The sequence below is a fragment of the Mercurialis annua genome, linkage group LG7 (assembly GCF_937616625.2).
Source record: "Mercurialis annua linkage group LG7, ddMerAnnu1.2, whole genome shotgun sequence".
In the NCBI taxonomy this organism is placed as follows: Eukaryota; Viridiplantae; Streptophyta; class Magnoliopsida; order Malpighiales; family Euphorbiaceae; genus Mercurialis; species Mercurialis annua.
The window spans coordinates 11,280,682-11,297,524 of NC_065576.1; the positions used below are offsets into that span (position 1 = coordinate 11,280,682).

The following is a 16,843-nucleotide window of genomic DNA, read 5'->3' on the forward strand; positions in this document are numbered from 1 at the left end:
ACTAAATAAGTCAAAATATGCAAACTGTATTATAAAAATCCAAGTCCAAATACTATACTACCCCAAACTAGTAGTGTCGTCAGCCGGTGGAGGTGGAGGTGGGGGAAACTGCGGTCGTAACTCCGGTGGGAGTGTAGTCATCAGTCGCGCAAGCTCAGTACGGATCCGCTCGTCGAAACCCGCCTCCACAGTACGGATCCGCTGCTCGACCCGCTCTTCAAAACCCGCCTCCACAGTACGCATCCGCTGCTCGAGTCGCTCCTCAACCTCTCTAGCAATGCGCTGCTCGATCTCCTCACTAACGACCGCCTGCTGCTGTGACTGGGATGATCCGCCGCGGCGCAATCGGCTGCTCTGGCCGATGTAGGATGCTGAAGCCGAACCAATACCGTAGACTCGCTGCTTCTTGATTGCCTCGAGAGACAAAAACAGCTCGTTCTCGTCGATCGGCTCTGGAATCGACGAACTCCCTTCTCCAGCCGCCTGAGACTGGGTCGCTGCAGCAAGCTCTGCCTGGAAACGGTCCTGAGAATAAAAATACAAATTTATAGTTTAGTAAAACTTTATAAAAATACTTCACAAATATTAGTTTAAACCTACATTTCTAACTAAAATTCGGCAGCATTTTCTCTAAAATTAGATCATCACCCATTTTTCAGGGACATCCTGCAACAACTACAGACAACTCTGTTCAACAATACAAAATAGCAATCACAACACCCACAACAAACACGTAAACATCCTATAAACAACTAACTATATAAAGTTATATTTATATCATAGTAAGCAGTCACTTAAGGTTAAAATAAACTTACATTTTTATCCTTTGATCTCTTGTCAACGAAGACAGTCCGATCAGCCTTGGTCAGGTGCAACCGTACATGCAACTCAGCTAAAGTGGGCTCTCGACCGAGCTCCTCAGTCTATCATATGAAATGAAAAAGTTAATTAGTAGATAAACAGAATATATAACGATTAGTAATATTAGAAACTTACCATAACTGTCTTATGCCTCGTAGCCGATCTCGATCCTGCGGTATGTCGAACCGGTCCGGTGCCAGCTCCAGACGGCTCACTCAGCCGATTAGCTCGTGCTACCTCAGACTTCTTCTTAGCCTCAGCAGTATCCCAGTCTCGCTTCCACGACGCCCAAGTATCAGCACTAACACTGCCCACTTTTTTATCTGGCTTCATGTTGTGGAGAGTATCTTTGTACCGATTAGCCGCATGTCGGTAGAAGACCCCTCTAATCAGGTCCTCAGGGTGGGTGGAGTCCCAGCAAAAACCCTTCTGCAAACCATTAATTAATAAAAACAATTAGAAATCAAAAAGACAGTAAAACATATATTTAAAATTTTAATTTAACAACCTTGAACTCCTCGAAGTAGAAGCCCTTATGCTCTGCTGTCAGCTTCTTCCACGAGGAACCCTTAGGGAACCAGCTAGATCGGAAAATGGGCAAGATCGCCCTCGATGTGCTCCCGCTGTCGTTCCTGCTATCTAGTAACCTTTCTCTGTACGTTACAAAAAAGTTAGTTTTCACATTTTTGAAATAATATTTGTTAAAAAAAAGTTGGCAATCATACCTTGCAGCATCAGGTGTAACTCTAATCCTCCCAGTCTCGTCCGTAGCTGGCGGCTGGTCCTGTGGCTGTCTCGCCGCTCTCCGCGGTGCGAGTCTACCCGCCAGCACCTGCTGCTCAGCCCCTGGATCCGAGCTCTCAAGTGGATGGATCCTGCTCTGGGTCGCCACGTCCACGTCCACGTCCACGTCCCTGACCAGTGTCCCTACCCCGGCCTCGGCCGGCAGAAGAAGAACCTGAACCTCTCATATCTGCAAAACAAATTACAAAACAATATTCGACAAGAAAAAAATAATCACATCTATTATAAAAACCATAACACATAATTTTTTAACAAAATAAAGTTACTACATCAACAAACGTAAATAAAAGTCAAAATTCTACAGAAATAACATTAAAACAAATCATGCAATTTCTATATCATCTTCCGCTCCAATGTCATCATCGTCTGATGAGGATGGTGGATAATCATCTTCCGTCTCTACTATTGGAGGGTTGTGTAATGCAGCCTCGTCCGCCTCGCCATTCGGATCAACTAAATTTATCGGGTCGTCATTCGTTATGACATCGAGCGGATGTTCTGCACTATCATCGAGCGGATGTTCTGCGCCTTTCACCAGCTTCTTGATATTAGCAAAAAAATTCGGCATTTTATTGTTCTCTGGAAGCAGTTCTTGTAATAAACGGCAGGTGTCATCAATCAAAGATATCGACCCCTGATGTCGACACTTAATATCCAAAATTTCAACAGATGCGGACAGGGGTGAGTGTTTGCTATTTCCGGGCCATATTTCTTCTTCTGCCGCACTCATCATATCAAAAAACTTCCGAGCTTCGTCATTCGGGGTCTCTTCCTCAAAAACTTCGGGACCAGCAGCATCAATAACCATTCTCTAACCATAGTTTAAATCTCCCCCTCCCTCATTATAGTAATCGTATTCATTAGCCGGCTGCTGAACTGCAGGAGGGACATTCACCTCACCGTGGTGAATCCAGACATAGTAATCTGGAACAAACCCAGACTGCAAGACATGTAGTTTCACAACTTCGACATCTCGAAAATTTGTATTTCTACATTTTGTCCTAGAACATGGGCATTTTATCTCTTCCCCACTCATACACTCGGGATGTTGTACAGCAAAATTCACGAACTCTTCAAGATTAGGGAAAAAATCAGGCGGCAGGAAGCCTCTGTCATGTCTCGTATACATCCAACTGCGGTCTGGATTCATTTCTGGAGGACGTACAATTAGGTACTGGTTCATAAGCTCAATGTAGCAAAGTCAATGTAATTGACTGCTAAAAGGGTAGGGTCCTATCCCATTCGCAAAACTGGCGCCCCATAATTCGATCACGATATATGCATGAATACGGAAAAAATATTCGGCAGCCTTCCGGCGTCGTTCCCCAGGTGCATTATATAATATAGGGTGTGTAACGCTAATTATATATTCCGTAAGGAATAAGCGTTACACAGCCTATATTAAATAGGCACCCGGAGAACATACGCCAGAAAACTACCAAATATTCCTATACCATATCCATACATATATGTTTTTTCGTGATCAAATTACGCAGACGACGGCAGTTTTACGAACTGTACACACGTACAATCCCGTGTCGTTCAATCTCTTGAACACACGGGACGGGTTTCTACGGCTAGGTAAGATTTTATTCGGTGGGAATAAAATCTTTGTTAATTAAATTTAACAGTTGTTCAATTTACTCTAACTAATTAATTAAATTGAAATACAAAAATTCAATAACACTTACTTGTTGAAGAGCAGAACCGCAAATGAGAGGACTCCTGAGAACGGTCGGTTTAGTGAGAAAACAATCTACGGCTATCAGCGCCAAAATCCTACGGTTTAAGTTTTTCATTAGTTTTTAATATTTAAAAAAAACCGGCAGCATTTCCCCTAAAAATGAGCATCACCCATTTTTCAGGGAAAGCCTGCAAGTAAACAATACGTATTCCAACATAACCAACAACTTATTTCATCTCAATGTTTTTCCAATAAAGCATATTGTTAATAAATTACGCTAATTTCATTTAATTAACATAAATTAAAATTATAGGTTGCCTTATATTACAAATTAACTAACTTAATTTAACAAAATTAAACAAGATTAAACAATACAATTAATCTATTAAAATATTTAACCTAAAATATTTTGAATTTAACCTAAATTCAAAAATAATTGAATTAACCTAATCATTCAAAATTTAATCAACTTAAAATTAAACAATGTAATTAACCTAGTCATTTATAATTTACAAAATCTAATCAATTTAATATTAAACTATTTAATTAACCTAATCAAATAACCCAAATTTACATAATTAATATAGAATAACCTAAATTTAATAATTTTAGGTATAAAATTAACATTAATGTATTAACTAATTATAAATTAAATAACCAATTAAATAACCTAAAATTACAATTTAATTTTATTAACAAATGTAATTAAATGTGTGTTCAAGAGAGTAAATAATAAACCTAATTAAAAAAATTAACAATTTAATCTAATTAAATAACAAATCTAATCTAATTAAATAACAAATCTAATTATATTAATAAAACTAAATCGACATACCTGGACTGTAACTGAAGACAGTGGCGGCAACGGTGGCGGCAGCGGTGGCGGCAGCAGTGGCGGCAGCGGGCGGGCTGGAAATGGGCAGCCAACAAAATCAAAAAAAATAACCTAATATTGTTTTATATTAAAACAAACTAATAAAAATAGAGAAGAATACATACCTGGATCGGAAGCGGCAGGCGGAAGAAGGTGGACGGCGGTGGCACGGGGTCTAACTGGACGACGGCGGTGGCAGCAAAATTGACGGCGGGAGAAAATGAAAAGGGCAAGGACGGCGGTGGCGGGGGGTCTGAACTGGACGGCGGTGGAAGGGGTTATGAACTCGACGGCGGCGGGTCTGAACTGGAACGGCGGCGGGAGAAAATAGAAAGGGAAAGAAAAGAGAAACGAAGAAGAAAAGGAAAGAAAGGGTTTCTGCCCGTTTTATTTTACTGAGATTAGCGACGGACACAATCCGTCGCTAACTTCAGTAAAAATGAAACGCAGCGTTTCAAGGGTTATAATTACCGACGGATTAACATACGTCGCTAATTTCAGCCCTTGAAACGCTGCGTTTAAAAGACACAATGAAATTAGCGACGGAAAGTTGGAATCCGTCGCTAAGTTCAGTGTATAAATTTGGCGGGCTAGTTCCCGCCAAGCTTTTTGTGTAAATTAGCGACGGATTGCAGATCCCGTCGCTAAGTTCAGTGGGAAAAATTGGCAGGTTGGTTCTCGCCATGCTGTTTTGTAGAATTGGCGACGGATGACCTATCCGTCGCCAATTCCGTCGGTAATGAATAGAATTGGCGACGGATGACCTATCCGTCGCCAATTCCGTCGGTAATGAATAGAATTAGCGACGGATGATGAGTCCGTCGCTAATTTCGGTCGCCAATCTGCTGATTTCTAGTAGTGTTCTTTCTCAATTACTTTTGTATTCCATCTCTTTCCACTCATACTCTTCTCCAACAAAATAAAACTCATTAAAAAGAGAAAAAAGTTAGATATGGATTTGAATTGTTGAAACAGTCATGTACATCAAAGATCAACTATGGATCTCCCAACAAGAATAATTGATTTTGATTGATTAATGAGAGTGCTTAGAATCTTCAATATTTTATTACTTTTTTCTTGATTTTAATGGATATACATAATTTTCTATATAAAATTTCCAAATTTGAAATTTCTGAAGTTCTTTTTCTTGATTTTAATGGATAATCCTAGTTTGCTATTTCCGATCTAAGATTTCTTTAAGCTTCTATTTTTAGGGTTTCCTCATTAGGATTTTTCTTTTGCAAATCTTATATTTTGAGGGTTTTTTTTTATCTTTTTTCTTGTTTAATATAATGGATTTTTTTGACTCCTTGAATATGCCACTAAAATTTGGATGACTGAATCTAATTCTCACTAAACTTAGTTCCATATTATATTACTGGATTAAGCTCTCACTACAAGAAAGTTGATTTTTAAAAACGTGAGTTGTCGTTGTGAAAATCCAAAATATGGTTGTTAAAAGTTTTTAATAATGACAAATGTGTTTGTGCGTGTTGGCGTAATGCAATGTTTTTTATAACGACTTTTTTAAATAATGGTCGTTGCTATAGGTTTTACAAAATTTATAAGATTGGTTGTTAAAAGTTATTAATAACTATAAGAAGTCGTTGTCAAAATATTATAATATTAATTATTATTTTAATATGTTATATAATTTTATAATTTTTATAATTTAAAATAGGCTTAAATGCATCAAAAATCATGAACTATCGCGTGTTTTTGGTATTTAACACGAACTTTTAATTTTGGCTTAAAAATACATGAACTTTCAACTTTTTGCAATTAAGACCAAGTGTGAATTTTTTTTTAAAAACGGCATCGTTTTAGGTCCAAAGCGGCACCGTTTTATGGCCAAAACGGCGTCGTTTTATGTCCAAAATAATGTCCATGTTATTATTGCAAAAATTTGAAAGTTTGTGTATTTCTATGCCAAAATTAAAAGTTCGTGTTAAATACCAAAAACACGCGATAGTTCGTGATTTTCGGAGCATTTAAGCCTTTAAAATACAATTATTATTAAAATTTAATATTTTTTATTTTTTGATTGATATATTACAACAAAAGTAAAAATTATTTTTATAGTGAAGGGTGGGTTTCTTTTATAGTAAGAATGCATCATTCTCATTTCACTTATTTTCAATGTGGGATTTTAACTATTCCTTCTTTCTTTTAGCAACGAAATTATTTGTCGTTGTGAAATGATAATATTTAAAAACGACACATATTAAATCGTTGGTAAAGCAAATAATTTACAATGATATGATTAGTCGTTGTAAAATAATTATCTTTAAAAACGATATAAATTAAGTCGTTGCTAAAAGTATAACTTTTAATAACGATTTTATTAGGCGTTGTAAAATAATTATATTTAGAAACAACATTAAAATAATCGTTATAAAAGATATATATTGTAACGATTTTAATGGCCGTTGTAGTAGACCGTTGCTAAAATTCACTTTTTTGTAGTGTCTTCTAACCTTCAAGAAAAACAAAATGAAGACAATATTTTACAACCGGACGGTTTAATCCCTTTTTCGGTTTCCAGTTAAGTCTGGTTTGTCTGGTTCGATGCGGTTCAATCTAGGTGAACCGCTTTTCCAGGTCATAAGGGTTAATTGGACCAGACAGATGGCCAGATCCCACTTCAACTGGTCCGACCGGCCAGTTTGGTTCAGTTTTTTTAAAAATTCGAGAAAAACCACTATAAAAAACAAAAGAGTGTATCTCACTTTCTTAGGTGAGAATGGGGAGGGAGGATTTTGATCCGATTTTGTCAAATTCCAGATAAAAGTGATCCGTTTTTTTCAATTTGGTCGTTTTTGCTATTTTATGTCAAGTTGAGAGAGTAAAGTGATCCTTTGTCCTACATTTTAATGTCTTGATATGGAGTTATTAATTTCTGCATCCTAACCACTTTGGATCTTTTGAGTTTGCTTATCATTTTTAGTGATGTTTATATAACAAATCATTATATAAAGAACCAAAACTTTTAAAACATTAATAGAAAAATCAGATGTTTTTATTTTAACTCATATAGACGGTTATAACCCCCCTACACACAAACTCAAAATGGCGGTTATGACTGTGTATATTATCTTGTATATCCACCTCTACAAACCGCCTCTAATTTTTTACATACCCAGTCGAAACTATCGCTATAATATATCTACGACTACAACAACCGTGCACTTAAGACGATTTTTAAAACCATCTGTAAATTTTCTAGAGGCGATTAAAAACATTCTACAGTCAATTAAAACCGCCTCTATAGAGTAAATTTGTTGTAATGAGCAGGATGCAGAGGAAGTCGTCAAAATTTGGAAAGATGATCGTGAATGTAAGCCAATTTTGCCGTAAATATACCAACTACAGTAAGAGAATTTTTCAGCTATTTCCTTTTGTTTATTTATTTCATATAGAGCTATATCATATTACTATTAATATTTTATTTTGGAAATTAATATAATGAATTTTCTGCAATTATGTGAGTAGGTGAATCAAGTAAATTAATTAATGTTTAGACAAAAAAATGGAAAATGTCCTAGACGTATGTAAAATATTTTTGAACTTGAGTTATGGAATTCATTAAGCCCAATTATTTTTTTATAAAGGAACAAAGAGTCAACGCGCCCTCTAAATTTATGTCACGGAATCATCTAACCCAATTTATACTTATTTGAGCAAATAACCCCAAAACTCTTCATTTTCGGGTCAATTAATCCCATAATTGTATTTTTAAAACGCGTAAAATACAAATCGAAGGTGAGGGATGCAAAAAAGTAATTAGATACTTTTCTAATTGTTGCAATAAAATTATCCTAAATCTGTTTTTTAATATAAAAATATAAATTATGGGGTTATTTGATTTAGAAATGAAGAGTTTTAGGATTAGTTGCTCAAAAAAGTATAAATTAAATTAAATGATTCCGTATCACAAGTTCAGTGGGCGCGTTGACCCTTTGTTCTTTTATAAAGGCCTAAACAACAGAATTAGTCTAAAGATGGTATAAAATAGGCTCCACTCTTGAAGACCTTAATCTTGATCTTCTGTCCAGCTTATTTCACTTTAAAATTAGCTCCTCCTTTGCTCAAACACCAATAAAGAGAAATCATTAATTATTACTCCCTCCGTCCCATTTTAAAAGTCCCATTTGACTTTACACATAGATTAAGAAAATATTAATTATTCTTGTCTTTTCATGTTTTTTCATGTTTTGCCCCTATTAATGATAGTGGAATTTTCCATAAAACTCTTTTAAGATAACTAAAATAAGGGTAAAATGGGGTATTCAATGGAAAATATTCTAAAAATAGTAATGAGACTTTTTAAATGGGACATCCCAAAATAGAATATGGGACTTCTTAAACGGGACAGAGGGAGTACTAAATTAAAGTTGTGAATCATCAAAATTATAGATAACCTTTGACCATTAAAATGGGTTCAAAGATGCCAGTGGACCCTTTTTAATTATATATTTTTGTAGTCTAAGACATATTATGTATTCTTTCAAAAGAAAAATAAATTCAACACTTTTTCCTTTTAAAATGTTGCGCTAGTCAATCTTTTGAAAGATTTATGCTAATTCATCATAATAAGTTACAAGATCGACCCGTTTATTTAGTTAAAACACACATTCTATGTAGCATAAAGATTTGAGTTTCATCATATGTGTTTATATACATAGCTTTAAATGAATCTCAAATTTTCTTTGCAGTTTCAAACAAACATACTTGTTCATTAAAGTTGTGGAAATTGAATCATACAATCATCCCTTCACCTTAATTGTTCTATGAGCACAAATTTTTATACTCTTCACTTCCTTTTGCATGCATAGTTGTAGCACCACTGATGTACCCCTGTATTGCCTCGTTATTTTAAATAGTTAAGCTATGCCACGTGTCCTAATTTAGATAATTAAAGTCGTAAAAACTCGAAAGTTGGTTTAAATTATTGGTATATGTCCGAAGTGAGTTTATTTTAGTTATCAGACTTTAATAATTAAATTTGGAAAATATTATCCACTAAAGTGGGTTTGAGCGGAACTAAAAAAAAATATTAAAATATTAATATAAAATAAAGTATAAGTTCCGAATAATATTTTTGATATCAATATTCACAATATAATTTTAATAATTTATTGGTGGAATTTCATGAAATTATGATTTCAAATGAATGAAATGTCAGGAGCTGGACATTTCCATTCGTTCTTCTTCTTTCTCACTAACCAGAGGCGGTGACATTATGGTTTTGATTCTAATCGATCGATTTCTCGTTTCTAACTTCGATTACGTCGATAATCCGCATATAATCAAGGTACTAAGCTCAGTTTTGAATTCAATTTTGTATTTATTGATACATTATGGATTGAATTAAGTTATTCGAATCGGTTTATCGAATTCAAACAATTTTTTAGTGTTCCATGTGTGGATTTGATGTTATACCTTGATATTTTTGCATGGGTTTGTGTCGGAATGCAAAATCGACGTGTTTTTAAAGATGGTAATTCACTACTAGAAAACTGCATTTTAACAACGGATTTTTCCGTCGTTAAAGGCTGAAATCTGTCGGTAAATTAAATTTTCCGTTGGTAAAAGGCTACAATCCATCGTTACATCAAAAAATTTCCGTCGATAATTTTCTGTTTTCTAGTAGTGATTGAATTCAAGAGGCTCGGGGTCGTTCCCAAGCAAGGGTACGACGCGCGTAAGAGTGGCACGGCGGCCAATGAGGGGCATGACGTGCCCCTCCTTATTTAAAAGGGGGAACGTGCCAAGGTGGGCACGGCATGCCCTACTCTAAAAGGTGAGAATGTGACTGTGAGCGGAGCGAGGTTCAGGGGCCGCTCGCCTAGACTTACGGCTGACTTCTCGATTTGGAAATGGTTTGAAAAATGAAGTTGCCATCTAGTTCAATTTGAAATAGCAATTTTTTAAACAATAAAAATAATAAATTACAATTTGAAATATTTAGTGGATTTATTTCAAATCCAGATCCAAATACAACAAATTTAAATAACCTAAATTAAAAACTTTATTTGAAATTTAAAGCTATATATGTCTAAACACGGCCCTAATTATTTTAGATCAAATTACTATGAGGATATCTGTCATAATTAACAATTTAAATTCTCTTATTTGAAAATTAAATGATATGGTCCCTCATTTTTGTTTCTGTTAACAATTTAGTCTTTCCGTCTATTTTTAGTGTTAGTCAACCGACTCAGCGCGACTGGTCCTCAAGTTTTATTTCTCTCAACGATTTCGTCTCTCATTTTTGGTTCTATCGACTATTTTGTTTCTCATGTTTGAAAATTAATTTACCCTTAAACCCTTTGACTCCATTGACTAACATCAAAAATGAACAAGAGACTAAACTGTAGAAGGAAATAAAAGTTAATGATCACATATTTTTAAATAAGAGAAATTAAACTGTGAATTATAACAAATGTGGGAGATCTCATAAAAATTTGTTCATTATTTTACGTAATTTTATGTAATTTTATATTCAACTTATTTATTTAATTTTTTGCCAAAAATATGATTTTATAAAATTCAAACACAAAAGTCTTAATTCTAACCATAATAAACGGGTTAGAAATTACAGAATATTAAGGCTACTCGACAATAACTGTGTCATCCAAAATACAATTCTATAAAAACTAAATTTAAAAATAAATCTAGATAAAATGAACACAATTTACAAATATAAAATTGCAACAAAAATAATAAAAACCTAAAATTTATAATAAATCTAAAGAAGTATTGTTTAAGTTATAAAAATTAATTTGTAAACTAATCTTTCAAAGGGAGATGTTAAAAATTTTGAATTTCAGCGAAACACCTGTTGTGGAAGATTTTTAGACGAAGGACCACCAAACAATCTCGTAGCGCGAAATACCAAGATAAGAAATCTTGTATAGTTCTCTATGAAGAGAAAAAAAAATCCATAAAAAAGTAGAAAAAATGGAGGGCATGAAGGTGATTTTGGAAACATATTGGCCAAAATTACCTCCCTAATGAAATTAGCAATGCAGACCGGTCCTAGGGTTAGGCCACTAAAGCTTAGGCCTAGTACCTCAAAAATATTAGGGCCTCAAAAAATATTTTATGCACACATAATTAATAACATTCGTAAGTCATAAATAAAAGTTTAAAATATCTTAATAAATCATAAAATGTCAACATAATTTGTTTTAAATGGCATCCAATCTTAACAGGTTTATAATGTGAAAATCTATTAAAGGGACTTAATTTTTCCAATTCTTTAAATCAATATAATTTTTAATGAATATTATCTTAATAAAGTTTGTGGTTTTTAAACATTTTTCTATAGATATACTTCACCTTATATGTTTCTTAAAATGTCTTATATATTATTTAACTCCATTATTTATTTTCCAAACTCTTATTTCTAATTAATTATTCTGTCTTAAAATTATTAATTCAGAATTTTAATATTTTAAAATTATAATTATATGTTGAACTTTTCATGTATTTATTTTAATGTATTTATTTACATATATAATTTATATATGTTTGACCACTTACGCAGTTTAGGACCTCATTTCATCTAAGGCCAGCGATAGGTGTACCACTAGGGTTAGAGGGGAAAGTTGGAGAGAAGGAGACTTAGAAGCGTACCAATTATGCCAGTGGTTGAGTAATTATTAAAGACAATTCATAACTCATAACTCATAAACTGCTAGATTCAAAGGTCTATATATTCTCTCCCATGCCTACAAAAATACAACAAAAGTGTTTCTGAAAGGCTAAACCCATATAGAGACTCTTGTACTATAGTATTTTTGTTCAAAAAGCTCCTGTACTGTTTTTTTGTTATTCAAGTCCCTCTACTTACATAATTTTTGATTTTTAGGTCCTTTTTTGATTTTTTCCAGTCCCTTTACTTACAATTTTTTTGTTCCTCTAGTCCCTCAAAAGGACCTAAAAATCGGAATTTTGCCAAGTACAGGGACCTGAAGAACAAAAAAATAGTAAAGGGTTTTTTGAATAAAAATGATATAGTACAAGGGTCTCTAGATGGGCTTAGCCTTTCTGAAAATAGACTATCATTCATTGATAAAGCAACTTAAAAAGTAAAATATTTAAACAAGTGATCATTCTATTTTGTTTATAAATTATAATTATCCTTTTTTCTCTGTAGTACATCGATAAGTATAGACTAGTAATTTAAATAGAACACAAAATACAATTAAAGAAACATGCACATATACTGAAACAATGACATATATATAGCACATTGAATGCATCAAATTAATTTCAAACCCATCTCCTGCTCACTCTGACTCGTAGGCCGTATTTCATGTGCAGAATTATGGAGTTGCTAGCTGGAGAAACATTATGTCCTTCAACTAATTCAAAATTATAGCTATGCAGTATTTTAGCTGCAACCGCCTTCATTTGAGTGAATGCAATTTCCTTCCCAAGACAAGTCCTTGGTCCTGCATTAAATACTAAGAATTTGTATGATGGTTCATGTTTAATCTTACCTCCTTCACTAATCCATCTCTCTGGCTTGAATTCTAAGCAATCTTCGCCCCATATTGACGCCATTCTCCCCATTGAATACATGCAAATTGCTATTTTTGTGTCTGGTTTGACTCTGTGTCCGCTTGGCAGTGTGTCTTCTCGAAATGGAGCTTTGTGCTGAAATGGAACTGGTGGGTATAGCCTTAATGATTCACATAAAGCTCCGTGAAGATAAACCAGACTGTTTAGCTCTTTCGGGTCGAATACGGAGCATTTTTCTTTGATTTCTTCTCTTATCTTGGATAGTATTTTTGGATTCTTGGAAATGTTCCAGAAAAACCAAGTTAGGGCAGAGCTGGTTGTGTCTCTTCCTGCTAGTAAGAAATTTAGTATTGTGTCTCTTAGGAACTTATCATCCGGTTTTGCACCGTTAATTTCGGCTTCGTTACTCATGTATGATGTTAATAAATCAACTCCTTCGTCTCTGATTTGTTCCGAACCGGACTGTTTCTTGAGTTCTTCTCGTTTTCTTGCTATATATTCGGCTGTCACGTCGTGAAGAACACCCTGAGCTTTTTGCATTTTCCATTCAGGACCAAACCCTAGCCAGCTTTGTAACTTCCAAGAAAATTCTGGCCACAAATGCCGATAAAATAAAGCTTCCTCAGCATCATCCATGGCTTTCGAAAAATCGACTTGCGGAAAGTCGACCGATAGGCATTTCGGGTTAATTCCGGTAACCAATTCGCATGTGATATCAAATGTAAACCTTTGAAACAAATCTTGCAAGTCTAACACACATTTTTGATCAGCTACATGTTCAAGAACAGGAACAAGCCCTTTCTCCACCATATTCCGACAAGTTTTCACCAAGAACTGGTGAAATCTCCGGTGACTAATCAATGCCTGCGCAAGTTTTCTTTGATTCTTCCAAGACTCGTAATCCGAATTGAAAATCCCATCTCCAAGAATGTGAAATATCTTAGAGAATTCGGAGCCTTTCGGGAAATTTGAGAAATTGGAGCTCATAATATAGTGAATATTTGCTGGATCCACTGTTAATAACATCTTGACATGGGAAAACCAAGGTCCTTTGTACAAAAATGTGAGACCATCTTGCTCCAGAATTTCCGTAATCCTGTCGTGAATGCGGTGAAAGTTGAAGATTGAATCCGGTAGCATTCCGACGATCGGCCAATTTATCGGCTGGCCGTCAGTTTTTAAGAGATAACGAAGAATGACAAAGGCTATAACGGCTAGGAAAATTTCAAAAAGGCATATAGAGGCCATTTTTTCTGTACTGTGTATTTTAAATTTGTTGCTTTAAGTTCTCTTGCAATTGCACTCTATATATAGTCTTCAGATAAAAATTAATTGGACGTGAATTTATGAATTCAACTAACAGTTACTTTGTGTTTGTTATAAATTAAATGATGTGATTTCATTTTGTTTGGACGAAGAGATGCGAAATGATTATGTACAGAAAGAATTAATCCTTCGGTTGAAGAATTAATCATGATAAATATATAAAAAAATTATTCTAAGCCTTCCACATTTGTCATAATTTACAGTTTGTTATTTTTTATTTTAAAATTAAAAAATTTGATATCTCCCTTGTAATTATGTAAATAATTAGGGGGTTTTGTTAAATTTTGATACCAAATTATTAATGTAATTAAAAATGAGATAACAAATCGTTTGAAAATGAGGTATCAAATGGTTTCGAAAATTGAAAATGATATACAAAATCGTTTGAAAGTGTGTTCTGAATTGTTGACGGAATTAATTAAAGAATCCCCTAATTGTTAACGGAAATAAAAGTGAAGTACCGAATCATTTTATTTTCAAATAAGAGATATCAAAATGTAAATTATGATAAATATAGGGGCCTCACAGTAATTTTCTCTAAAATATATCACCAACCAGATAAATTCATAAGTAGACTCAGTCCATCATGTCATCCATGGACTAAACAAATCACATAATGACACGTCATTAAAATGATGGCAATCTTGTAATATTATTATTCAAATGTTTAAATAAGTAATAAACGAATTTACAAGACTGCCCATCATTTTAATAAAATGTCATTATGTGATAGGTTTAGTCCATGGATGACGTGGTGGACTGAGTCTATCTAAAAATTTCTCAACCAATTAAATATATTGTCAACATATATTTTTTTCTATTATCAATGTTGAATATGTTAAAAAAATAAAATTATAGATAGAGTTGGAAAGAAGTGATGAAAGCTTTTTCATCGTTCAATGGTCTTGAATTCGAGCTCTAAACATGGAATAGCTTAAAAAATCTTATAAGAGAATTTTAACAATTTTTTAGTACGAGGAGAACTGGCAATAGTCTAAACAAAAATAAAGCTGAATGCTCTTATTGTCAAAAATACCATAATATCATACAAATCCAAGGTATCAGGCTAGGAGGCGGAAACTCATACATATAAAATCCGACTAAATAATCATCACTAATCGATGACATAAAAGGACATAGTTTAATGACCTTTTTGTAATAAAAGTTATAACTCAATGACTTTTTTATAATTAATGAAAAGTTTAATGTTTTTTTTTGTAACAATAGAAATTTTTTTATAACAAAAAGTATAGTTCAATGACTATTTTGTAAGAAAAGTTCGTTGAGTGACATTTCTGTAATTTAAAAAAAGTCTAGTTATCTATAGAGTTAAATATCCAAATAATTCCACATGCATTACCAATTCCGGTAAGCAAACAATAAGCCCCATCTGTGTTCATTTTTAAACTCAAGTCTGAATTAGTCGAGCCATTAATTTGAAACGTTTGGTAGTATCCGTATCTGTATCAAAATATAAAATATTCCATCGTTAAATCCTAATAAAATATTATTTTTTTAATATAAATTCGATTTTATTTTATATGCATATAGTTTTGTACATTTAAAATAATCATTCAATCAAATATTGATTATTGTTCTTACAATTCGTAACAGAGACTTAAAATACATACTTTCGTTTAAGGAAATTATTTAAAACTAACACATAAATTTTTTATGTTTATAAAAATTGGATATAACACCATCTCGCTCCATGCTCGAATTGAACTCTAACCGACTTTCTGCATGATGGATAGGATAAGGACATTTCCTGAGGCGGAATTAGGTTAGAAGATGAGTAAGCATTGCTACAAAAAATTTAATATTGTCACATCCATAAAATTGAAATGCTTCAAAAAATAATCTATAATGAACTTTTAATTTTTTTGGCCAAATTCATTTTCAGGTTTCTGCACTTGGTGAGTTTTTGATTTGCGGTTTTTATATAAAAATTATGGTACTTGAGGTCCCTGAACTTGAAATCGTCACCTCTCGACCGTCTATGCAAGTAGTGACGGTGTTAAATTAGTACATAAAAATATCTAGTTTGGAATTTGAATTTTTTTTAGGAAAAAAAATCAAATAAGCCTCACGTTTAGCCTATGGGTGAAGTAGGCCCTCAACGTTCAGAAAGGTGCAACGAGGACCGTTACGTATTTACATTGTATCATCTAAGCTCTTCTGAAGGGTCCTCGTTGATACGATTTAACAAACGTTATGGTTTTCGGTGACCCTACAAAGGGCTTAGGTAATACAATTTAAAAACGTTAGGGGCTTATTTGACCCTTTCCGAACGTTGAGGGCCTACTTGACCTAAAGGCTAAACGTTAAAGGCCTATTTGACCCTTTTTTCTTTTTTTACCATTCGAAATACCAAATATTTTTTGTTAAAAAAATGTTTATATAGCCACCAAAATATACATTGTTCCGGAGTTTACATCAGCAATTTTCTAATTGAAAATCGCTCGATGTTTTCAATTGCAAAAATTTGAAAGTTAATGTTTAATATTGTCAAAATTTAAGATTTGTAATTTTTAAATACTAGATTTAAGCCTAAAATAAATCTTACACTTCAATCGATTTATAATTTTAGTATAAAATAAATTATTAAGAGTTTATAATTTGAAATACGGAATAATTTTGGTGCCAATATATATATATATGGTTCAACCTCATCGAGGAAGTATAATAGGATTGAATTTAAATAAATGAGGACTCATTGTTGACTGCAAAGCTAGTCCATTTGCATTGCATGTGAAACCCAT

General features: G+C 33.5%; 2 protein-coding genes across 2 annotated transcripts; both read right to left on the reverse strand.

The window, feature by feature from the left end:
* LOC126656375 (uncharacterized) lies at nucleotides 1–2,473 on the reverse strand. The gene is made up of 6 exons (XM_050350932.2): nucleotides 1,994–2,473; nucleotides 1,587–1,819; nucleotides 1,370–1,514; nucleotides 997–1,290; nucleotides 816–923; nucleotides 1–525 (listed from the first exon to the last, which is right to left on the reverse strand). The coding sequence occupies exons 1-6, from the start codon at nucleotides 2,471–2,473 to the stop codon at nucleotides 58–60; spliced, it is 1,728 nt and encodes a 575-aa protein (XP_050206889.2). The 3' UTR covers nucleotides 1–57.
* Nucleotides 2,474–12,327: 9,854 nt separating this feature from the next.
* On the reverse strand, nucleotides 12,328–14,021 carry LOC126654889 (alkane hydroxylase MAH1-like). Its single transcript, XM_050348888.1, has one exon. It carries the CDS (start codon nucleotides 14,001–14,003, stop codon nucleotides 12,504–12,506), a length of 1,500 nt encoding a protein of 499 aa, XP_050204845.1. The 5' UTR covers nucleotides 14,004–14,021; the 3' UTR covers nucleotides 12,328–12,503.
* Between the last annotated feature and the right edge of the window lie 2,822 nt (nucleotides 14,022–16,843).